Source organism: Silurus meridionalis, chromosome 20 (genome assembly GCF_014805685.1).
Source record: "Silurus meridionalis isolate SWU-2019-XX chromosome 20, ASM1480568v1, whole genome shotgun sequence".
Classification (NCBI taxonomy): Eukaryota; Metazoa; Chordata; class Actinopteri; order Siluriformes; family Siluridae; genus Silurus; species Silurus meridionalis.
The window spans coordinates 8,651,434-8,677,299 of NC_060903.1; the positions used below are offsets into that span (position 1 = coordinate 8,651,434).

Genomic DNA, 25,866 nt, shown 5'->3' on the forward strand with positions numbered 1-25,866 from the left:
GAATGTTATAAATAGGAGCCTGATAACCAGCAGCTATTTGTTACACATTACACCGTGTGTCAGAATAGCGTAACGTACCATATTCTGACATCAAAAAGGATCCATGTGGGATGGGTTGTAAGGGTTCATTTAGACATAATTTAATTGTCAAAAAAAGAAAATGCAGAAAAACAGGCCGACAGATCAAAACAGAACAGCCAGAACAGAAAACGCAAACTAAATACAAAACTCTGAACTCATTTGCTAATAACACAAGGAACTTAAAAGTATGTAGGTAAAAGGTAAGGTTCTACCTTAAAATTCATTTACCTAAAAGTCCATATGATTTGATCATATAAAAGACGTAGGAATAATCGCAGAAGAAACAGTTCCAACCCTGGGTGAGGGTGCCTACTGGAGGTCTGGGGTGGTTGTGCTAGTTACAGTAATTCTATTGTAGATCAAAACATTTTTGCAAAACATGATAAAAACTGATCAGTAATACAGTTAAATAGATGGATCTATGATTGTGACACATGGTGACAAATAAGTTAACATTCATTTTCTGTATTGCGTATGATCTACTTATGGGTTAAATACTATAATAATTCACATGCATCATTAAAATGGACCCCAAATTATTTGGGCAGACTAACTCAACTAGAGTATGATGTAATACCTTTAGAAAAGTCAATCTAAAGATAAAATCAACTGATTGATTGTGTCTGAGCTTCAAGATGTTATTTTCAGTTTAAAACACTGTATGAATACTAGTACAAGCCTAATACTAATACATTCAATTAACATGTTTGACTCCAATGACGGACAGACATAGTAAGAAAGAGTTTCTTCACTTTTTTGTGCAAAAGTATTTGACCTGGGCCAATGTAAAATGAAGTATTGTAACAATGAAGATATATAAAATAAAATAAATGAATTGTAGCGGCTATAGATAGCACTATATATTCTTTGTGTGAGTGTGTGTGTGTGTGTGTGTGTGTGTGTGTGTGTGTGTGTGTGTGTGTGGGAGTTGAGTGTGAGGGAGTGTTCTAGCTGAGGTAATTAGCAGATGGATGTATTGAGATCTGGCTGATGGTTCTATCCTTTGGCACCTTGCCACAGCACGACATTCGTTAAGACAATTAGCACTAGGCACAGGGGGAAAAGGTCAGACACACCGGGTTCTTGCGAACACACACACAAAGAAAAAGTGTGTGTGTGAGAGAGAGAGAGAGAGAGAGAGAGAGAGCGCTCATACTTGATTCCTTTGTTGCATGATCTCTCTCTTTCTCTCTCTCTCTCTCTCTCTCTCTCTCTCTTTCTCTCTCCCTTTTTCACTTTGTCTGTCAGGCAGGTGCGTGCAATGATGAGGAAATTATTTCATTAAATGAGGTGTGTGTGTGTGTGTGTGTGTGTCTGTCTGTAAGTGTGTGTAAGTGCTGAATCAAGACAGAGCAAAAACAAAGCCTGCAAACAGCCATCATTTTTCATATGATTTCTTCCAGGTGAAGTCCCAAGTCGAAACCAAACCTGATTTGATTTGCGGTTTAATCGGAATACGAGAAAAGGTTCTGTCTTATGAAAAATGCCCATAGGAATTTCTTTTTTCTTTTTTTCTGTTCTGAACATAAAAACCGGGACGGCATTGCCAGAGGGTGTAAATTTAAAAGCTTTAATGGCACTGGCAGCACATCACATCAGATATAATCTCATCAAGATTTCAATCAGAAAATGCCAATTTACTGGAATAGAATGGGCAAAATATACACTAATTACTGAAGCAAGAATGATTTAGACGAATTTAGTGCAGTAAAAAAGGATTTTAAATGGGAAATATAAATTATTTTTTAAGTATTATTTATGAGTTGGGGCTGGATTGCTAACACTAAATTTTACACTTACAGAAGACACAGTGGTGTTAGATAAACTGTTAATCATCCAAGCTGTCCCAAGTTTTTGCTTCATACTGCAACTTTAGCAAAAATATACATCAGTATATCAGTATCTTACATTTATTTGCATACGAGCACTAATTCCTTACAAAATCTGAAAAATTTGAGATGCTAGGAAAGGTTTGGATTTGCTTTTTCATATAATATGCGCATGCATAATGTTTGAAGCCAGCATCTTATCAGATTTCATCAACAATGATGGAACAATAATGACTGGATGTTCGGCATCACCTAGATGAGAAGGGTCTCCTGCCTTGTTCCATATGAGAGATTTTTTCCTCGTCGTTGTCGCCACTGGTTTGCTCATTAGGGATAAATGCATAGGGACTGATTTATGTCACAAAAATTTACATTTAATTCTGTAGAGCTGTGTTGGGACATCGTCCATTGTGAACGGCGATATATAAATGAAATGTAATTGAACTGAATAGATACCTACAACCGTTATTACTAGAGAAACATGATGGAAACAGTTACTTTGACTCTAACGATAGACTTAAAATAGTTCAACATGTTGAGATCCAACACATAGATCCAACAACTCTTCCATGCCAGAGCCTTTGAAGTTTGAAGTTTGAAATTTGAAGAGGTCCAATGTCCAAACTCTACATGAAGTGCGATCCAAATGACGCTGGTATGTCTCTAGAAGGTTTGGTATGTTTGCGGGGTCGAGATCTACTTGTTGTGGGACACAACTCGAGCTGGTGCAACCTTGGAGTGACTAAATAGAGATAAGCAGTGGAGAGGAATTAGCGTAGCTGCTGTTCAAGATATTAACAAGCACAAGTTGATAATGTGCATGTGACCAGATGTACTGGAGCACAATGTTATGATATGTGATGTGTGTTACGTGTCGGCCTTGCTAAAAAGATACGTCTTTAATCTTCGCTTAACCTGGGAGAGTGTGTCTATTCAAGGCTATTTCTAAGTTTAGGAGCTAAATGTGAGAATGCTCTACCACCTTTAGTATACTTTGCTATTCTAGGGGCTACTAGAAATCCACTAGAAGTTTTAAGATCTTAAAGAGTGTAACGGATAGTAGCATGTTAGAAGACTGGACAGATAATTTGGAGCTAAACCATTTATGGCTTTGTAAGTAAGAAGCAATAGTTTGTAGTCAATTTGAAACTTAATAGTTAGCCAGTGTAGGGATGATAAGATTGGGGTTATATGGTCATATTTTCTCAACCTCGTGAGAACTTTGGCTGCTGCATTCTGGACTAACTGTAGCTTGTTTATTAACGATTCAGTGACATTTTAAATATAGAGTGTGAGATTACAGCAAATATACAACTAGTAAACCTTCAGTATATTTAGACATTTTTATGCATTTCAAGCTTCAAATAGTTTTAAAATGAGATACATGCAGCCTCAGATAACCATAAACACATGGCCTAATACAAAGTGTCATTATTAAGTTTTACAAAAAATCAAGCCAAAATGGAGAAACCATGTGTGAAAAACTAAGTACCCCCTTATAATTCAGCAGGGCGTAGAACCACTTTAGCAGCATAATCGTATTAGCATATTTGTGTTCTCTATTATTTATTTATTTTTGTAGTTTGTGGGCATTTGTTTATGCACAGCTCTTTTAAAGTCCTGACCATAGCATTTCAGTTGGGCTGAAGTCCTGACTTTGACTGGGCCATTGCTAGTAACCCAGGTCCAGAGATGAGGTTGCAAAACAAGCTCAAATCATCATCCAATGTCAATCTTTTGCTGCCATAGTGCTGTGCATTTAGTCCAAACATTTCCACTTTGGACATTGTTCCAGAAGTCTTTTTGTTCCAGGTTTGTTCAGATGCAACTTTGCAAACCTAAGCCATGCTGCCATGTTCTTTTTACAGGAAAATACTTTCTCCTGGCAACCCTTTCAATACAATGCACATCAACATTTTAGATGCTAACTAAGTCTAAGATGGAGATCTTGTATTTTTTTTTGCAAATTCTATGAGCATTGCACTGACAGACCTTTTTGTGTATTTGCTCCGACTTCCACTCCTGGGAAGATCGGCAACTCTCTTGAATGTTTTCCACATCTTTTTCCTTACTTTAGAATGGCAGACTGTAAATTGTATGGAAATGGTTCTTTTTTGTCTTTGGGCTTTAAAGATGTGATGTTTGCTGATAATCAGTTTATTAAGAGCATTTGATTAGCAGCACCTGGCAGCTAGTTAGCCTCTTAAATCCTATGGAAGCAATAAAAGTGTACTTAGTTTTAGTTTTTTTAAAATAAAGAATGACAGTGTAATATGGCATGGTGTTGTTCAACTGAGGTTAACCTTATCTAATTTTAATACCTGCTACAGATGATTTTTATTATGTCATTATACATTGAAACATGCTTTTATTGTCACATGATGATACCTATCATTTTCATTTTAAATTTTCATTTTGTTATATTATTAACTATTTATTAACTATTTAGCTCATGTATGAGATTGTTTTACTTTGAAATGCATACTCTTATTTGTTTTTTCATTTGTTTGTTTGATGTGTTCCTGAAAGTGTGAGATTACACAAAGGAACAATTAAACTTCTTTCTACCAGGGACACAATAAGCCTGATCTTTTTTCCAAAGCTCTTTTAAACTTCAGATTTGTTCCTTAGTTTTTTGCTGTGTCAAAAATAATTAATTTACTCTGCACAATCTTAGGGCACAGATTAGTAAAGTAACAAACAGACACGCACAAGCAAACACAAAAACACACATACAGGCTGCTATATTCGCTCGGTTGTTTCTGGAAAGCATTTGGCTAAATGGAAAACGTCTTTGTGTCTGTCCATAATTTCCATCTTCCTTTCTCTCAACACTGCACATCCATGTTACTTATTTTCCATCTTTGTGCTCTTTCTCTCTCTTTCTCTCTCTCTCTCTCTCTCTCTGTCTCTTTCTTCCTCTCATTGTTGTGCACCATTCCCTATTCCCTCACGAACACACTTCATTTTTTTTTGTATCAGCTTCTTTTTTTTTTTCCTTCTCATACTTACCTTCTAGGTGTTCTGAGATGTTCTTATATGTGTCTCCTCTTCTAAGAAAGTCTTCTTTTTAAACTCACTTAATTCAACATAAAACTGTTATAAACAGGTAAGTTATATGAAGGATGTGCTTTCAGCATCGCTGCTCTTTAGATTGATTCACTGTTCAGAATCTTTCCTCTTTAAATTATTCATGCTCACTTCACATTCACACTTCCATCTTTCTCTAAAGTTCACCTCACATTCTGATATTTTATGTGTAAATTGTTACAAGTGTATATACAGTAAGTACCTGGCTTATGGATGAGTTCCGTTCTGGGAGCATGTTATTAATCGTTAGTAGTAGTGCTAGTTTTGTTCAAAAGTCCAAAAAGTTTATTCACCTTTAAAACAAATATACAACGTAATGCATTTAAACACACATACAGTAACACTGTACAGTGTAAATAAAACATTTTGACTTTTACAGTACCTTGAAATGTACAGTAAACAATACAGTACAGTACAACAGCTGGAATACTGTATAGGTGCTGGTATGGAGTGAACAGACAAGAAGAGAGTTACTGACTGGAGGTTAGAGAGGGGAGGTGGGATATGGTTGAGCCAAAGATTTTTCAGCAAAAGGAGATGAAGAGCAAATTGCAATTCTCCTCACACCTGATGTTGATAAAACTGAAGGATCATCAGCAATAATAAGATGGATGAGATGGCTGGCATTAAACGATGCACCTTCCGATTGTTCTCCCCGTTTCTACTTCAGGTCTTCCACTGAGAAGTTTCTCCATCTCCTCTGTCACTTTTCCATGCTTCTTAGATATTACTGTTGTTCTTTAGAATTGTGCCAATGAACCATTCATGGTATAAGAACAAGCAACGTCTACTGTCTTTTCGGCTCGGCCCAATCTCTCAATTATTTTGTTTCCATGGTTACTGCTTTGCTCTTCATAGAAGTCAACCACATCACCTTTTTTTTCGCTTGCTTCCAGACAGCCTGGGCTTTGATTGAGCAGTGTACTACTGTACAACGGCTTGCAGCAGAGGGTTCACGCAGGGTTCGTTAGCATCTGTAAACGTTCATTTAACTCAAAAGTTCATTCATCTTTATAATAAATATGAAGATCTTCACCAGAAATCTTGTAAAATATGTAAAAGTAATTTTAATTTCTGCTTTTTCCTGCTACTCTGCTTTTTTTTATATATTTTACTTTTTTTCCTTTTGAAAATGAATAAAAAAAATGAAAAATAAACAAACAAACAAAATCTATTTTATTCTCCCGCAAACCGCACACACGAGTATTTTCCCGCCCGAACCCGCATTCACCCATCAAATCGTGGGAGTGCAGGTCTCTAGTTGCAATGCTTGTTTTGTCCCTTACTCCTATTTTTGATTTCTCTGTGGCACATTGCTGAGAAAATAAACTTTTTTTTTATCTTTGATTCTGAATTCCTTATGATTATGCGATTTTTGAGTTGTAATTATTCTTTATTTTAACACCATGTGATCATCCGATTGTCCCCTCATGAGACCGAGGATATTTCCTTTTTTTCACAGGAACTGCACAATAAGCACAAATTCACAAATGAATTAATTAAGCATGTTACAATTATTTCGATATAACCATATTTAATATGTTTTAGGGTGGAGTCTTCAGGTGATTGTGGGACTTTTTATTTGTTTTTTTCATTTGTAGTCTTAACACAGCTAGTTTCGCCTACTCTCTCTGTCATGAATACTGTCATGTCATGTAAACAGAGACACATGCGAGTGCAAAAATTCAAAGAACATAAAATGCAAATAATGTAAGAAACTATAATCTGAACATAAAGACTGTGAAAAACAGCCTCAGGGTGAAAAAAAAAACAAACATGGGACAATGACTGCTGTGAGATGTGTGGCTATATATAAGTGCTAATTACCACTGAATGTGATGTGCAGTGGTTGATGGGATACATAGTCCTGTGGCTCTTTGCATAATTCCGACAACTATTTTGAAAAAGAGTTTCCTGTGTTGCCACTAATCAGAATCTATTTTTGTGGATTATATTTTTTTAATATCTCTTCCCATCTCTGCAGAAGACTTTAAGTCAGAGTTGAGGGAGCAGTTGCCACTAATAGCTGGCTCAGCGGCTGCTGGTGTGGTCTTCATCGTGTCTCTGGTGGCCATTTCAATAGTCTGCAGCAGGTGAGAACAACTCCATCAACATCAGCACAGACCAGTGACTAATCTAAAATAATTAATGCAAATGTATGGAACCAGCACTATGATAATTGTGTGGTCATTTATATAGCAGTATTACTGCTACTTGCTAGTGCTAGGCACTTCTTTCCATCTTTTAGCAAAACACTGGCTAAGTTTTTATGCATTTTTATTTTTCGCTAGTCTGACTGAGTTTATTGTGTGTCTATATCTGGACGCTTTGTTACACATAATCCAATTCAATGTAATATACATGCATGAAGTGGGGATTTAGTATTAATGTTACCATAGCATTATATTACAAATAACATCACATGCACACTTTATTTATTATTAATATATATAAAAAATGATCATTCTGATTCATTTCTATATTAGCAAAGTGAAAGCTTCTATACAGGCATTTAGGTAATGTCCAGCCTATTTTCAGATATCTGTCTGTCTATCTATCTATTGTAATTAAATGCTGAAATTCAAAGTCTAGTCCCATATCTTGTTCAAAAGATTAGTTTAACACAATTTTAAGCGATTTTATTATTTTTTTTAAATCTGCACCATTAACTGTGTTCATGCACTTGACACACAGATTCATACGGTGAAAGTAAAGTACATGTGCTACGTATGCCTGACAATCGTTGCTCTACTTAATTGTTCATTAAAAGGATGATCCACCTTTTTTAATAAGTTTGGAGTTCCATTTAAATTGTACTAAATCAGTCTACTCCATCTCCGCTAAGGATCTTTCGGTCTGGTTATTAACATTCGAGTAACCCTAGATATTTTGATTGCATGTAAATGTAACTTTGCCTTTTTGCTCTGGTTAGGCAGAGCTCGTTTTCAAGCCTGCTTTACAAGTTTTAAAAAAAAAATAAAAATAAAATCACCACAAACAAATAAAATACTAAACAAACAAACTACAGCCTGCAAACACACGTAATCTTTGGAAGCACAAGGCTGAGCAAAATCAAGCTAATGGGCAACCAGCAGCCGAATTCAGATTAGCCAAAAAAAATCAAATCAATCAAACAGAAGAGATGAAAAATCCAAACATCAAACATATGACAAATGGCTGAAAATATAAAAACAGAAGGAGAGAAAAAATCTCTAGTTAAAATACACAAAGCACACTTTTTTTTACCAGAGGCCAGTGTCTGAACCAAACTATCACATCAAAAATACGAAGGTGTAGTCTGCTGAAAGTGCGCCTTAGTTCAAGCAGGTGAAACAGCGTCTTTGAACTGATGTATGGTACTGGATAAATGTCTGAGTAGCTGCACTTACTTTTTATCTTAGTTGTCAATCAATATTTTACTATTACTACACGTCTCTCTCTCTCTCTCTCTCTCTCTCTCTCTCTCTCTCACTCTATTTCTCATTCTCTGCCTCTCTCTCTCTCTCTCTCTCACAGGAAACGAGCTTACAGTAAGGAAGCAGTGTACAGTGACAAGCTTCAGCACTACAGTACAGGGAGAGGTGAGGATCATTACATTTTTCCATCACTGCACACAAAAGACACCCTTCATTCCTCAGTCCCTTTTGCTCCACTTCACACAACTGTGATGGACAGGTTTCAGTTATAATCACTGTCTCATGAGCCTGGCTCTGACAGCCACAAAGCTTTCTCCAAAGAGAACTGGGGGTGGGTATAGCAAATCCCAAGTGCAGGATGATGGCCAAGAAGTATGTGTTAATATGTAGCAGAAGAGTGGAAAAAGGGCTTATTTATCGGTGATGAATTTTGTCAAAAAGGCAAAATCTTTTCTTTCCTCAGTCTTAGATATTCTCATGCACACACAGCATGAATGTAATTCAATACATAAAGACAAAAAATACTTTACCTTTACATTACCTTTCAGCCATTTCACCTTCTTATATGACTCTTGTTAGAGTTTGACTTGTCTCATTATTTTACTTTATTAATCTTTAATGTTAGTTTTATTAGCCTTTATTTATTTAAACCCAATTTAACTTTTTTTTTCTCATTTGCTACCATTACATTTTACTGACATTACCTCAAATTAAATAAGGCTAAATGGAACCATAAAACACACTGTAGTAAATCAGAAAAGCCAGGAAGTCGGCTTAATGTATACAAATGCTATGTTGCTGTTATCTATGCCCTTGGCTTTAAAAAGATATATGGTAATGTGCATTACGGTTTGTAGACTTCTGACCGTCACACACTTATGTGGGCCTTCACCACACTATTGCCACAAAGTTGCACATACACAATTGTCTAGAATGCTTTTGTGTGGAAGCATTATAATTTCTCCTTTAAACGAAAAGGCTCAACCCTATTCCTGCAGTGTGCTTGTGTTAATGTTGACATGTGTATGAAAGTTGTTTGAGTGTAAATGGTTAGTCAAGGTTAAAGCTGTTAAAGATCTCGAGTGGCCTGAACAGAGCCTTGACCTCAACTAAACTGTACACATTTAGGATACATTGGAAATCTAACTTCCACATCCAATATCAGTATCTGACCTTACAAATGCTCTTGTGACTGAATAATCATTATTCACGCCAGCCACGAAACAAAAAAAAAAAACAAGGGGAAAGCCTTCCTGTAAGTATGGAGGTTATTGTAACAGTGATAGGGGCTTAAATCTGGTATGGGGTGTTAAAGAAAAACCTAATTTGGGTGTCTACATGCTTTTGGCCATATAGTTTATTGTATGGACACTCTGAACCACAAATATAGATGTCCATTCTTCCACTTCTTATGTCACATTTGAACATTTAAATAAACATCATGCCATTCAGTCAGTTTAAGAATTAGAAGTGAAAACACACAAAAACTGTTTGAGCAAAATTATTGGGACACTTTTTGGAAATTTTTCCAGCCAAATGTGATACTTCCTTTGAACATTTACCAAAAAAGTTGGAGGCACAAAATTTTATAGGATGTCTCTTAATGTGGTAGCTTTAAATGTATCCTTCACTCGAACTCAGAGACCCAAATCTGTTCCAGCATGACAATGCCTCCAGAGAGACCTATGAAGATATAGTTTACATTTGTTGGAGTTAAAGCTCTTGAGTGGCCTACTAAACAACTCCTGTGAATACCTTTGGGATGATTTGGAACGCTGACTGCACGCCAGGCCTCCTCACCCTACATCAGTACTGACTTTACTAACACCTGTGTGGCTGAATGAGCACAAATCTCCACAAGCACACTCTAAAATTTAGTGACACATCTTCCCAGAAGAGTGATTGTTAATATAACTGCCAGTGGGGATTAAATGTACAATGAGAAGTTGAAAAATTAAATACAAATCTAATTTTCAGGTGTTCACAAACCTTTTTTCATATAGTATATTTAATCATTGGTGAGGGAAGACATGCAGGTAGTTGGTTTGAAAGAGGCAGATGTAGAGGACAAGGGGGTATGAAGACCGATGATCTGCTGTGGCGACCCCTAATGGGAGCAGCCGAAAGAAGAATCATTAAAATAAAAGTTTTTTACTGAATTGTTTAACTTTGGATTACTACATTTTATAAATCAACCTTGATGCTGCAGGTAATGACCATCTTTACTGTGTCTAGACATTATTGTAATCACACTCCCCTCTGTCCCTCTGGAAAGGCAGTGACCCAGTTTCCTGAGTACAGTTAGGGTGCCCAGAGATCCAGGCCACACTTGTTCCCTTGTACACATGTACACATGGGTGCTTGAAAGAGCTCAGGGTGATTTTACAGCACAGTTGTGTAAATATCATGCCTGCCTTGTGAATCTCTGCGGGTTTCCGAGGTCCATGGAAGAATATGTCCCTTGTTTTGACAGCTGAGGCAACATCTTGCTTGTGTTCTCTGTAGTCAAACTGCCTATTCCATGTGCTGTGCACTTTCATGGCCTCACAATGACACTGTGGTGATCTTTTGTGTCACTTTGGCTATTTCTGGTACCGATACACCTACAGACAGTAAGACAAAGAAAGTGGGAGCTGAAAAAAGCATTAGAGGGCAGAGTTTGACCTGACTGATACTGTCCCAGATGGACACCATGCACGCACACACACACACACACACACACACACACACACACACACACACACACAGTGTTAAATGTAAATGGATAATGATCTGTATGGGCACGTGCTTTAGTACTCCAGATGCTGCAGGTTGACAGGTTTTTACAGACAGTGCATTTGGGCTGTATAACAGATTGTGAGCTGCGGCACCATCAGTCCTGCTAGTTATACACACTTCATTACACACACACACACACACACACACACATACACACACACACACACATATTAAAGGTATAGAGCTATACCATCATCTATACCTATATGGGCATCTATTAGGGGTCAAACTGTACACAAAATTAACGGTTCGGTATGTACCTCTGATTTTAAGTCATCTTTCAGTTCAAATTTTGGTACACTTAGGGGGAAGAAATGAAAACCATAAAATTGCTTGTCATTTTTTATTAACGAGGGCAATTATTACTAACATTTGAGAACATCGACAGTTTAATCAAAAAAATTATAATAATAAGAAGATGCCTGTTTGGTTAAATAATGATAATATTTTTTATGTTTTATAAAAATAAAACAAAAAAATAATGATAATATTTTTAATGTTTTATAAAAATAAAATATAAAAAATACACTTATTATTTTGATTAAATTGAGTAATTGCTTAAATTGGCACAAATTAAATTGATTAAACAACATTTTATAAATTGAAAATTGTAATTAAATATTTTACAATCCCATCTGAGTTATACAGATGTGCATACAAGTGTGTGTCAGTGTCTGTGTGTTTGTGTGTGTTTTAAATTTAATATTTTATTTTCTAAAGATATGATCTACTTAACTTCCACGTTTTCAACATAATATTTCAACATTAATTTCTTCCATCCTTCATTCACTGACTCTCAGGTGTACATATAACAGTAAAGAATCTATATCGCTAGACTGTCCTATAAATGTTTGCCGATGGCAGCAATTTCACATGTGCGCAAAACAAAATTTTCCGTTACAACGTTTTCAAAGTTTACAATGCACTACAAACAGCACACTACGAATCGTATTTCTGGTACGAAGTAAGTAGCCACAGTGACACAGTGACATCTTTTTTACACGCCTGGCATTGTTCTGTATGTTTTCAAGTTTAATAAAAAACAAACAAAAAAAACCCCAGTGACACTGCACTCAAAATGTGAGGCAGAGATACACTTGTAGTCCGCTATTCAATATGTTCGTGAGGGAACTCGGATTTTAACCATGTTCCATGCATAAAAACACAAGCGCACTGAACCGAAATCGTTACTGTTGCACCCCTAGTATCAGAGTACATCACATATAAAAGAGAATTGGGTGTGACCTAATAAGTGTTGCCAGATTTAAATCAGCACTGCATCTGAGAGATTTACCTCAGCTATATAATAATCACCCCTTCTTATTTTCCATCCACAAACTTACCTTGCTGAAATACTAAATTCATGCTAATCATTCAACCAGAACGTATTCAAGGAGTAAGAAAAAAAATCTTTCTTTTAGATCTAATGTATGCCCTTGGCAATAGAGAAACTTAAATTGAAATTAATGTGTGGGGGGTAAAAATGAACATCTGTAATAAAATGGAAATAAGATTCCTTGTAAAATATTGATTTAAAGCCATCTCCTGCTGGTCTCACTGTGATGGTTGGTAATGTAGAATACCCACAATGCACTTTTGCTCCATAAGGAATGACAGTTTAATAACTGGAAATATAGTCTCTCGGTGTACCTGGGAAAGTGGGGTGGAATATCCAATTTAAATGGCATTTATGAACTCGAGTGGATTTCACTCAGAACACAGAATTAATAATTCTAAACTGATTTTAGTTTATATGGAAATCTTCAGGGGCATATAGGAGTTCTCTATTACCTTTATGACACTGTGCTATGTATCTTGTGTGAAAATAGTAAGTAACATTACATTACTTCACTGTAAAGTAGGATGTAGACTTTGTTTTTAATCCAAGCTTCTTTAAAGATATTTCTATAGCTGTCAGGACAAAAATGTGGAAAATAAATGCTGTCAAAAGATGGCTATGAAGAGCAAAATGGAGAAAATAATAATTCTGCAGTACCCCTAGGTCAGCATTTACATTTAAGCAAATTTGTGATATTGATCATTTCAAATCCGTTGCACCAAAAAGGTCAGATTTTCCTTAAGGCTTATCCGATGCATGTGCTCAGACAGCGATAGGATTGATTTAAATAAACATGGACTGGCAGCCTTTAGAGAAACATGTAGAGTCGTGCGAAGCTTAAGTGTACACCATTATGAAGAAATAATTAATAATAATAATTCTGTAAATATTAAATGTTATATACTGTATAAACTCTATACTGTATAAAGAAATGGAAACTATGCAATAATTAACCCCCAAATAAAGCGATTGCAAAAATAAGTACAAATTCAAATTGACGGAGGTGACGATCAAGGCCAAGTATGCAAAAACAGTTCAGTAACATGGCAGACAAGGTGAAATGTTCTAAAATGTACTTCAAAAATCTCCCATTAAAAATGTATTAATAAATAAATAAAATAAACCAAAAAACATTTGTTGGGTTGAGATGTTGAAGGTGATGGCTACAGCATATATATATTTATATTTTTACGAGCTTTATTCACACTAATCCCTTCAGTGCCCTTAGATGTGGGCAGGGTCATCCTGAAAGAGACCGTTCCCATTAGAACTGAAATGTTTCAGCATAGGATAAAGGCAATTAGACAAAACAAAGCTGTATTGATTTGCAATGACCTTGAAATGCACCTAAATCACACCAAAAAAATAACAGAGCATCTTCAGTGTAGCCTGTATTTTTCTCCTGATTTACGCCACATCCACTTTATTATTATTATTAAATTGAAGTTAAATTTCAATTAGATTTTAATCTATATAAAAAAAAAAAAAAAATATATATATATATATATATATATATATATATATATATATATATATATATATATAAATTGTGCATATACATTGTATCCCTAGTATGTATTTGTTATTGTACCGAGCGGCGTATGCAATACAGTGCGATTAGCGACTAAGTAGTTCTGAGCTTTCAGACATAATTTCTGCCCGTATTTATGTCTGATGTCTTTTCCACTGATCTAAATATAGACGTAAATGAGTGTTCATTTTCAAACACAGTCACTTGATGCTCCTGCCATGAGTGCACAAGCAGTGCGCCATAGAAGTCACTTCAATCTATTCCTCTACACAATTTAAAATCAAGGGGTAACTAGTTTTCAACATTTGTATACCTACCACTGGATGTTAATTACTTAGGTGTAGAAGCCAGTGCACTGGGTCTAGACTTATGATTCTAACTTTTAATAAGTTTAACTTATTAGCACTAAGTGTCATTTATTCATATTATATTTATACACATATGGTTCCCTGGTGGTCTAGTGGTTAGGATGTGGTGCTCTCATCGCTGTGGCCCGGGTTCAATCCCCGGTCAGGGAACCAACCCCAGCCACTCAGTGCCGGTCCCAAGCCTGGATAAATGGGGAGGGTTGCGTTAGGAAGGGCATCCAGCGTAAAAACATGCCAAATCAAACATGGGGATGATCCACTGTGGCGACCCCTAACGGGAGAAGCCGAAAGAATGTTTTATATTTATACACATAATGCAGCATTGCATGTAGGCTAATGTTTTATCATAGCCTACTGACAAACAGATGGAAAATGACTAAAGGTAGGATACATTTTAATTGAATTGTATTTTAGTTTCACCTATGTTACTTGTATGATTTTTATATTTTCTTTTACTTTAGTTTTTCCTTATTTCTATTATACATACTTTGTAACTAAGTACACTGTATTACTTATTACTAATGACTTTTAATCTAAACTATATTAATTTCTGTTGGCTATGAACAACAACGGAAGTTTGCATGGATATGAGATGGTAGACCAACAAAATATTTGCTTTATGTTATTGATTGTATGTATTTGCATTTTTACTTGTATCTCTACTCATATTAAATAGGGTGGCTTATCTATTTGCTCTTGGACTTAGCCAGGCTGCATTTTTATGTTATGCTAAGCTTGGATGAATAACGCAGTATGTGCCATTTGCGACTTTTGCACCAAAGCGATAGAAAAAGGACAAAGTAAAAGCCAATTGCAAATGAAACATAACAAGTATTATCTCTTAGAGGGCAGAAAACAGTAACCCAGACACCTGGGACAAGCAGATTCTATCTGCTCTAAGTAATCTATCAGTTTTTTCTTCACGGTTGCCCCAGTAAACAAACACGTTCAGTAAGCTGTTGATATAAGTGTCACCAGTGGTTTCTGTGTTTGTTTGTATGTTTTTTTTTTTTTTTTTCGTTTTGTTTTTTACTTCATTCCTCCAGCAACCAGTCAAAGATAAAACTTAACTCCCAACTGATCCGTTTGTTTGAACATAAAATGCTCCGACTGAGCTCCAATATATATCCGTGAAACAAAAAACATCAACGCTGTGGTGCACTAGGTTCCAAATCCCGCCATCTGTTATGCTGTGAATGTGAACTGAGGGCATGGTCTGGCTGTTGGTTAAAGTTATTGCTTAGCATCATTTGGCTTCTCTAGCTATTGCTGGACCCAGGGATGTGGACACAAGGACAATACTGAACATAATACAGTTCAGTGAAGCACAAAAACAGTTAATGTCGGTACGACATGCAGCCACCTTACATTTACACACTGCATTGAAATGATGATGCTGGTTGCATTTAAGTAATGTGTTCACTTTGTGTGGTGAAAGAACACCATAGCCAAAGACTTTTTGCCATTATGTACAGTCATAAATATAATAATTTAATAATAAAGACATTAATTGTAGAACATAGAAACTATGGGTATTAAAAGAAACTGATCCAACAAATCATAGTTCCATTCATGCATTGTCTGCATTCATTAGCAAACTGTAATTAGCTTGTCTTGCTATTGAGTGCAATTTGTATTAGTGGCCATACTTTTTAGCCTAATTAAGTAGCTTAGATTGAAACAACACAAAACTGGTTGGGTAAAGTAGTTATGATATCAACCCCAATCATAAAGCAGCTACTAACAATCAGTTCTGAAATACTTATATTAGCTATAGCTTAAACCACTGATATGTAAACTGAATAGCAACAATTATTAAAAGCCCGGTCTTGAAGTTTTTGTGTGACTATGATAACAAAAAAACTTGAGAAATAAGAAATCTTATTTTTTTATTATATCTTCATTCAATTTGTTAATGTGGCTTTTACCCCTACTTTTATATGCAGAATATGTATATTCACACTACTTCATCATGTATACATTTCTATAACTTGTCTTTTTAAACAATATCAACTTTGAATAATGGACAGTGACACTCAAAGTGTCTTCTTTTCAAAGATATTGTATACACAGTTAACTTTTATCAGGAAATGTTAACATTTAAAGTTAGGTAGGGCATTTTCAGCTGGGAGTCCAAAAAGCTGTGGCGAAGGCTAACAGTTTAACCCTTTACATAATACCTGTGTAAGATTTGTTACAAAACAAGTTCACCCCTTCATGGCAACACTATTCTCTACTGGCAATAGCCATCCTTCAGCAAGTTAATGTGCACTCCGATGCAAAACTTCGCTAGAAATGGGTTGATAAATTTAAAAAAAGTTCAAGATTTACATTTGGCCTGCAAATTCCTCATTTCTAAATCTGATCAAGCATTTGTGCTGGATGTGGGATGTGCTGGACTGATCCATGGAGGCCCTATCTTACCTAAGACCTAAAGGTATTGCTGCTAACATCTTGGTACCATATACCACAGTACCCCTTTCAGGGACCTTATGGCATCTACGCTTGCTGGTGCAGAGATGTTTTGAGTGTACTCAATATTAGGCAGTTGTGTTTAATGCTATTTTTGATTGGCGTATATATTAAATCTTTGGAAATAAAAAAAGGTGCAAAAATCCACATGATCTGGGTAAAAACAATATAAGCCCTGACAGCTTCTTTTGGGTTCCCAAGGGAACCGTCTATGTACAGTAGTAGTCAATTCTTTGCTGATGTAATATTACTTTTTTCCTTTCTCTATTTCTGTTTCTCATGGGGCTAGCAGGTTATAACACAAAGCAGACCAGAATGAACTTGTGACCAGACCAGAATTAAATATTAACACCTCTTTATTTTCAGAAGCCAGGTGAATCTAAAATAAGATTCCACCTGAGGAATAATGAGTTTGCTGATTTAATTATCAAAGGATATCCATCTCAGGCTATTAGTTTTCAGTGTATGTGTGTTGTGTGTCCTGGATTAGAACTGCAATACACACATTTAGTGCAAAGCACTTTTTTTGTTGTTTGTTTGTTTCTGAATTTCTTTTTTTTTGTGGAAAATGCTCCATTTCTTTTGTGTATTAAAGAGACATTGTGTTTTTCTTTGCTTTGTTCCTTACGCCTAGAGCCTTTAGAAATCATTCTCAAACTCCTCCTTACCCCTGTAAGGTGGAAGGAAGATGTGTGGTTTGGGTTAATGTAATGTGGGTGCTCTTCGTACAGTAAATGTAGAGAGAGTGATTACCCTGATATCTTTTCAGGATGCTAGTGGGAGTGTGTAGCCTGACAATATAAGAGGCTAAAGAGATTGTAGAATTTTGGATGTCGTTTTAAGATGGCTCGTGAGAGTTTGTAGTCTTGAATTGGCTGTATAACAGAATACATTCTTGTTTTGGTAGTTAAGCTTTCTTAGCTTTCTAAAAGCATTCAAATAAGGGGTTGTGATGAAAATTTAGGGATTCTACAATAACAACAAAAGGAAAGCCATTTGGGCTAAAAGTTGTTTGTGTGAATAAAGAGATGCATTCTTTTGTAAGGCACTAAGACTCGTGTGTAGTGTTGGGTGACTTTAGAAAAGACTGAATGTAGCCAAAGGCTATGCAACATTAGCAGGTAAGCACTAGTTTTTTATTCTTCTGAGAAGAATCATCTAAATGGTTCTTAATTACACCAACTTGCATATTTGTTGACCATGCAGGAGAAAGAAATAGATATTCTCAGAATCATTTAAATGCCAAATCACAGAATTATGCCTATTAAGGTTTCACACTTTTGTAGCATGTTTTTTAGAAAATGTAATGAAAAATAATCAATAACTGAGTGATGGTTATAACCTGAAGCCATAATGTTACCATCCAAAGTTGATTCTCTTTGTAGAAAAGCACATCCTTTAAAAAATAAATAAATAAATAGCAGCCATTTCATTCCCTCTGCAGGTTAGACATGTCGCTGAGACACTAAACCCTGCAAATCTTTTATTTTGTGGAATTTTCCTGTCATTTACAATACGTATTAAACAATCAATTCCTTATAGAAATCGTAAACATATCAGTGACTATACACTTTATATATTTATTTCTTTGTGGAACGACACGATTTTTTCAAAACATTTATCATTAATCTATTATTCAAGTCCCTGAGAATTAGTACTGAAACGATTTGAAGCAGATCACTATAACCTTTGATTTGAATTGGTGTTGTAATTTGACTGGGAAGTGGTAGCTTAGTGGTTAAGGCTCTGGGTTACTGATCAGAGGTCAAGGGTTCAAGCATTTATGCCAAGCTGCCTCTCATGGGCCCTTCAGCAAGGCCCTTAACCCCTTGTGCTCCAGGGGCCCTGTATCATGTCTCTGGGCTCTGACCCCAGCTTCATCAATAAGATATGCTGTAAATTATATGTGCAAAGTATAAACTACCACCACCTTACTGTAAATTCAGTCACGTTACACTAGCCATAGAAAACTAATTAACACATTCGGATCAATCCCATTCACAATCCCAAGTCAACAGTGATAAATCCAATGGTTATTCATTAAAGATGTATACTACATGTGGTTATTAAATAGCTGATGGTAGACACACTTACACTTATTTCCTCATAGCACACATTTATATAGTGTCTGTGCAATATCTATGTGAGGACAAGGTATTTGGGATGTTCTTGTCTGGGCTCACACATCTTTGGTTATCATGTCTTATTACGAAATAAGGAATAGTTTTAGCTCAGGTTTTGTCCAAAGTATATATACTGGTCTGTTATCTTCAATAAACTGAGGAGGAACTTTTGTGCCAATCTGTGCTGTGCTTTTTCCCTAATCAGCTAGGACACCATGGGCATCATAGAGCACACTGGAGATCTCTTCTAAACCTCTCCAATAATTAATTTTAGTTTGGGCATGATAAAATACTAAGCCATGCTACCATGGAAGAGAAAATACAAAACAAATGTTTACGAATGACAGTATTCCTTGTTTAATTATTATTCCTATATCTAACACTTCTCTAAAACGAATCTTTAAGACGACTGACCCTCAATGTGCTGTTTTTCCTCCTGGCTAACCTTCAGATGGCATGCTAAACAGCACGGATACACACAGGAACACGTGAATAGTAATGATTGTACACTCAGCTGCAGCCATTTCAGGCGTATAGATCAGTTTGGTAGAGCGTTGCCTTTATCTGTTTACCAGGTCCTGTGGGGCAGAGCTGCACATGAAAATTGGATTTGACACTATCAAAATGCAGAGAGAGGGAGTGTTAGAGAGGAAGAGGGAGAGAGAGGGGAAAAGTGAAATGTCATGAGCAAAATGGGAGTGATGCTGGCTAAATCTTCAGGTAGCTACAGTGCAGCTTCATCGCCACCATTCGGTGCTTTTAATTTTAATACTGATGGTCTTTAATGAGTTATGGTTTTTTTTGTTTGTTTTTTTGCACAGAGGATTCTGTGCATTGTTTCCAAACCTCAGACCTGAGACCACTTCACTTAAAAATATTGGGGTTTTACTGTATGTTTCAAAGTTCTATCAGTTCCACTTGTTGAGAAATTTAGCTAGTTCAGTTTATAATATAATGATAATAAATATAAATATAATAATATATAATATAAAATAATAATAACAGCAATAATAGTAGAAAAGTCAGGTTTAATAGGGTTGGCATTATGCACTGTGCAAAATTGAGTCAGAAGTCATGTATGGAGCTGCCTATGTGGTTAAAAAACCTTGACTATGTGGAGAAAAGAGAGAGACCGCATGACGTCTTGACTCATCCTGCATAATAGGGTGCATAAAGTTCACCCATGTAATTTAGCTTAGGTCAGCCTCAGCTATAAGTAGTAAAATCTAGTAATATATAATATAATTTAGCAATATGCTTCAGATAACATATAACATCGCTTATATTAGTTTAAATCCGAGCTTAATACATATAACCATTACTCAGCATTTAAATAGTATAATACTCAGCTTTGCAGAGAACTCGATGTATAAAGAGAGTTCAGACATAATCAATAATCATGCTTTGGAGTACAGTTTATCATATATAAAGTTTAGCATACATCATATAATCAAAATGCTTGTAAAAGTAATACACGCTATAAAGGCCAGTGAGAAGATACGGCTGATGGTTAGGGATTAGAAAAACCAGCAGTTTTAGAAAAATAAGGGGGAAAATGAAGAGACACCATGAGTATGAACTGGAAGAGATATTCAAGGTGGAATAAAAGAAAAGATAGGAAAATATAACATAAAATAAAAATAGTAAAATAAGCAAGCAGCATGCAGGCAACATACCTTAACTATACCCAAACAGCATATGCACATATATTCAAAGCACAAGTAGAAACTAAAGTGGAAATATCATATAAAAATATATAAAAATCTAAAAAATGAGTAATAGGTTAATAGGCACAACACATCGTGTTGCAAAAAAATTGTATAATGTACAATGTACAATGTCCAAAACACAGGAAGTAAGATGTTTCTATGAGAGCATGAGCTTAAGATGCAGGATGAGAGTAAGACAGGAAATGTTATATAAAGAAGTATTATAGCATAAGAAATATATTTTAAGAAGATTTTAAGAAAAACTAAGTAAAGGATGAGAGCTATGAAAAATAGGAAAAGCATTTGGAGAAAAGTGCTGGTGTGTTAAAACTAAAGCCCTGGTTTGTAAAACTAGTAAAAAACTTACACGTTTTCATACCAGGTCTACACAAAACAAAACAAAGGATGATTTGCAGACATAGGAAAAAAACCCAGACGAGATTTTAGAAAAGGTGTAACTATTGTGGTGGATGATCTGTTGCATTGTTGTGTACAAAGTGCACAATCAGGGGATTTTCTACAGTTGTTTTTAAGCTCTTTCACAGCATTTCTAGAAAAGCATTTCTTAATCCTTAATATTAAAATAATTTAATTATTAAATAATACCTATACTAGTTCATGCGTCCTCACAATTAATTATGCGATCGTAGAAAAAACTGTTTAACATAATTGTGCCACAATCTTACAAAATTTCTTCTTGTAAAAAGTGTCTGAGTGGTTCTTAGAACAGGGTTGGGAAACACCAATTCATTTAACATTAACATTTATCCTGGGTGAAGTGTTTTAAATGAAAGTAGTATGCTTATCCAGGATGCATTAGATACAAGTAGAAGATGGCTGACTGAAAGAATCTCTGTGATAAGCAAGTGATATATGGACTTTTGAACTGTTCTAGAACTTTCTTTGAGACCAGATCTGTCTAACTGCCACTCCCCCATGGGCTGCCCAACCCTGCCAGGCTCACCAGGGATGAAGATCTACATTGATCCATTCACCTACGAGGATCCCAACGAAGCCGTGCGTGAATTCGCCAAGGAGATCGACGTCTCCACTGTCAAAATCGAAGAAGTCATTGGAGCAGGTAACGTGATCACTTTTTTCTTCGTAGAAGAAGATGCAGTCCATTCTGAAGGGAGCCTGCAGGGTCTCTTCAACATGCTGTAGCTGTCTGTAGGGTTTTTCCAGTGAGACAGTTAGTAAAAATTATGTATGTTTGAGATAATTGAGATCCTAGTAAAATAAATGACGGTTTGATCATGTGTGCTCAATGTCAGATTTTAAAGTGAAGATCCTTTAATAATCAGAGATGAATTGCGATTAGAGAAAATGAGTTATCCAGGTTGGTGCAAAAAAATTGTGCTAAATAAACGTGAATAAGCCTGTATGAAAGTAGCAATATTATGCTTAGAGAAAGGTTTTAAAAAGATGAAGAAAAAAAAAATTCAGGAACATCAGTTGGTATAAACTTTTACTTTTTACATTGCCACTACCCTGTTTGTATTGTAAATCCTCCTGTTGGTGGTGGGATTTAGGTAATTGTTGATTTCTGTGAAAAAATTGACTACCCTTTATTTAAATTTCTGGTCTATGCAAAATTTCCGAACCTACGCATATATAATGATCATGTGAGGACGAAATGTCAGATCTTATTTCAGTTGACGTTAATGTGTACACATTTGCATATGCAGCTCTTGTGTACCTGCAGCATATAATCCATCCGTCCCCTTGCCTGAGATGTACTTACGTGCACTGAATGCTCTACAGGTGGATAATGTTGACTAAAGCATTAGGCAGTGTTATCGTGCTAAAAAATCCAAGAGTGCAAAGTACAAAGAATAAATTGGGGGTGGTGTGAGCAAAAACAAAGCAGATCCATTTGCGAGCCGGATAATTTTGCTTGAAAACAAAGACTTGTGCATTAGAGCCACGGAAATCTGTGTGAGAGCAAGTAATTGGAGCCTTGTTTTAAATGTCTGCACTCATTACTATTAAATGGTGTGAGAGGGAGGATACAATGAAATGTGCATCTATTAACTGTAACCTGCTGCCAGCAGTAAAATTCCTGGTCATAACCTTTGTGTTATAAATTTCCTCTCTCATTCATTGTTTAACCCAGAAAACACCTTATGATAAGGTCATGGTATAAAAATGTGGAAAAACATAAGATCCTAAATTTGCTGCATTTATCTTTGTGTTTTTTTTCCCTAACAGTGCCACAGTTTTTGTTCAGTTTTGTAGATGCAGAATCAGAGAAATGCATTTGATTATCCATTCCTCTTGATTTGAGTTGCTTGTAGATAATATATGGGGTCTTTACTTCAACTGGAGAGCATATGCAGGAATCACCAAAAAAATCATAATCCAATAAAAGTCTTATTGCAATGATTATGACCAGACTTGTGGTTAAATAGCATACATTTAAATATAATTTGCTCTGTGTCGAGTGGAAAAGTGGTCAATGTGTGAACACTGTAGTAATGCGCTGAAGTAAAATGCCAACTTGGGTCATAGTTATAATATTATTTATTATCTTAAATGCACCAACTATTGACTCTGTGTATAAAGAACAACACACACTAAACTGCAGATCTGTGATACTTTACTTCCATTTTAACATTAACAAAACACTCATCGAATAGTCTACCTCCACAGCTGGGCGAATTAATGTATGAATCTGGACTGACCTTTTAGAAGCTCCACCCCCTTCCTCTTAACATTTATTCATGTTTTGATAATAACCTTGCTTGAAAGCTACACAGACCTCCTTTGTCTAAAAACATTGACATTAAGTAAAATAATTGTAATATATTATTGTAAAATGAACATTATGCACAAATTATAATTAATACTGGTTGACTACATTTATATAGGATGCACTGAAATTCTATATGCCATGAATTCAAAACAGCACTGACAGGGCTGACATATATTTTAATGAATAAAAACTTTGGCCAAGAGAAAGCATTTCACAATTTCTCCATGGCAGAATAGACAAGGGGTTTATGAACGTTACTGTTTGCATCCCAGGACTACTCATTAGATCAGCATTTTGTTAGGTAATATGTCTACTGCTGGCTTTTTCTTAGCAGAGATGATCCCAAGTTTGCAGAGTTCGGCTGATTTCTAAATAGTGGATAGGATGCCAGTCTACCAAACACAGGGTGCCAAACACACACTCACACACATTCAAACACTTATTTAAAAAATAAGAAATTCAAATATCACACAGGCAGTAATCTGAAAAACATTCAAATATCACACAGGCAGTAATCTGCGTTTAGGCAGCAGTGTTTACAATCAGATGTCTAGTCAGATATTATTAATATTAGCCAGCAGTTGCTAATGCTATAAAAAAAAACAACATATTTCTATGCAGATTCAAAGCTAGGCCTGTTGTGCTTCAGCAATTTGTTAATGAAACTCTGTCAAGAAACATGGCTTTTCATAAAATGAAGAATTTGTTGATTACACTTTCTTGTATAGTACAATGTATGTAGTCTCAGTCCTAAGTTTATATAAAAATTTTGGATATGTGTTAGATTCTTTTATTCATTTAATATATGATATGTGTTTGATTTGATGTACTGATATTGATATTTGGGCTGAAATTTGGTTCTCTTTTCTGATTCTGACTCAGGTGAGTTTGGAGAGGTATATAAAGGGCGCCTGAAGTTGCCTGGTAAAAGGGAGATCTATGTAGCCATCAAGACCCTCAAGGCAGGCTATTCTGAAAAGCAGAGGCGGGACTTTCTTTCTGAGGCATCAATCATGGGCCAGTTTGATCACCCCAACATCATCCGCTTAGAGGGCGTCGTCACCAAAAGTCGTCCAGTCATGATCGTCACGGAGTTTATGGAGAACGGAGCGTTGGACTCTTTTCTCAGGGTAAAACTCGCAAACGTCATGTGTTTGCCAAAAAATCTTTTATAACAGTGGTTTTAATATAACAAATTAAGCAGTTTGGGATTAATTCGATAAATGAGACGACTGGAGAAATGAGAATAATTGGGATTCGGAGCATATGGAACACAGCACACTATAAATTGCTTTTTTTATTACCTGATTATGTGCAGTAATATATCTTTAAAACGCACATAAAATCCAGTTGTTAAGTAACGAGACGATAATTCAATCAGTTGAAAGTTTTTTATTATTAGGACATTGCTATCATTCATGCAGTGCGTTAATGAAATGGAGACCACTTTCTCATGCTAACGCCACCTTGCTCTTCTTCCCCTTCTCCAAACAGCATGATTCATCCTACTGTGATTGCCACAGTCAAGCTTTAATAGGCTTTTGAGCTTTATGAGCTTTTCAGAGTGTGGGGGGGATACACTGCTTAATCAATGTTCAACCCATTTCTTCTCCAATCTTATGGATTGTTTTTTTTCTCTCCGCTTTGATCCGACGGCGCTCTTTGAAGTAGGCTTTGCGAGCTACCTCGTCAGAGTAACATTGCCATCGATTCCTCTGTGCGCTCTCAATGCTTATGTTGGGTTCAAAGTGTTTTTTTTCCCCCCTCCAAGGAGCTCACCAGCAGAAACGCTGAGGTGAAGAGAAATTTAGCTTTGCTTTTATATTTACAAAATGGCATGCTGTTGATTTTAATCACCCAATGAGATGTGAGAGGGGCTGGCAGATGACATGAGTTATTTTACATGTTCTAGAAGTCTTCTCCATCCGGTATGGTAATCATCTCAAAAATCTATCGATAGATTGACAACAGTAGTATTAGGGAAGAGCCATGAGGTCTCAATGATGAAATAATAAGAATGATGTGTGACAAACTGTCACACACACACAGAATAATGCAGATACGCAGCTGCATTCACAATTACTATTGATTTCATGATCATGCAGTGTTTCCTGTAATTGGCAAATTTGAATAAAACAGCACTAAACTAATGTCTCCTTTTGTGTGAATTGTACTTTTGATTGGACAGTGTATGCTTATTCTATATTCTTTTGATTTCTTCTCCGAAGCCATTTGGGAACAATTAGACGATTGGGTAAATAATCAGTGCTGTTTCTGCTCATTACATTATATTACAAATGAATCAGCACCATGGGGTGAAAATTTTCAGCTCACATACTAGACTACATGAGTCTACAGTCTGGGCTATAAACAGA

General features: G+C 35.9%; 1 protein-coding gene across 1 annotated transcript in view; it reads left to right on the plus strand.

Moving 5' to 3' along the window:
• LOC124402813 (ephrin type-B receptor 1-B) overlaps window positions 1–25,866 on the plus strand; it is a 320,170-nt gene that overhangs the window by 265,384 nt on the left and 28,920 nt on the right. Inside the window, exons 8-11 of the mRNA XM_046876081.1 lie at window positions 6,985–7,093; window positions 8,517–8,581; window positions 21,632–21,817; window positions 24,374–24,621. Coding sequence (XP_046732037.1) covers window positions 6,985–7,093; window positions 8,517–8,581; window positions 21,632–21,817; window positions 24,374–24,621 — 608 coding nt within the window. The remainder of the gene's footprint in view (window positions 1–6,984; window positions 7,094–8,516; window positions 8,582–21,631; window positions 21,818–24,373; window positions 24,622–25,866) is intronic.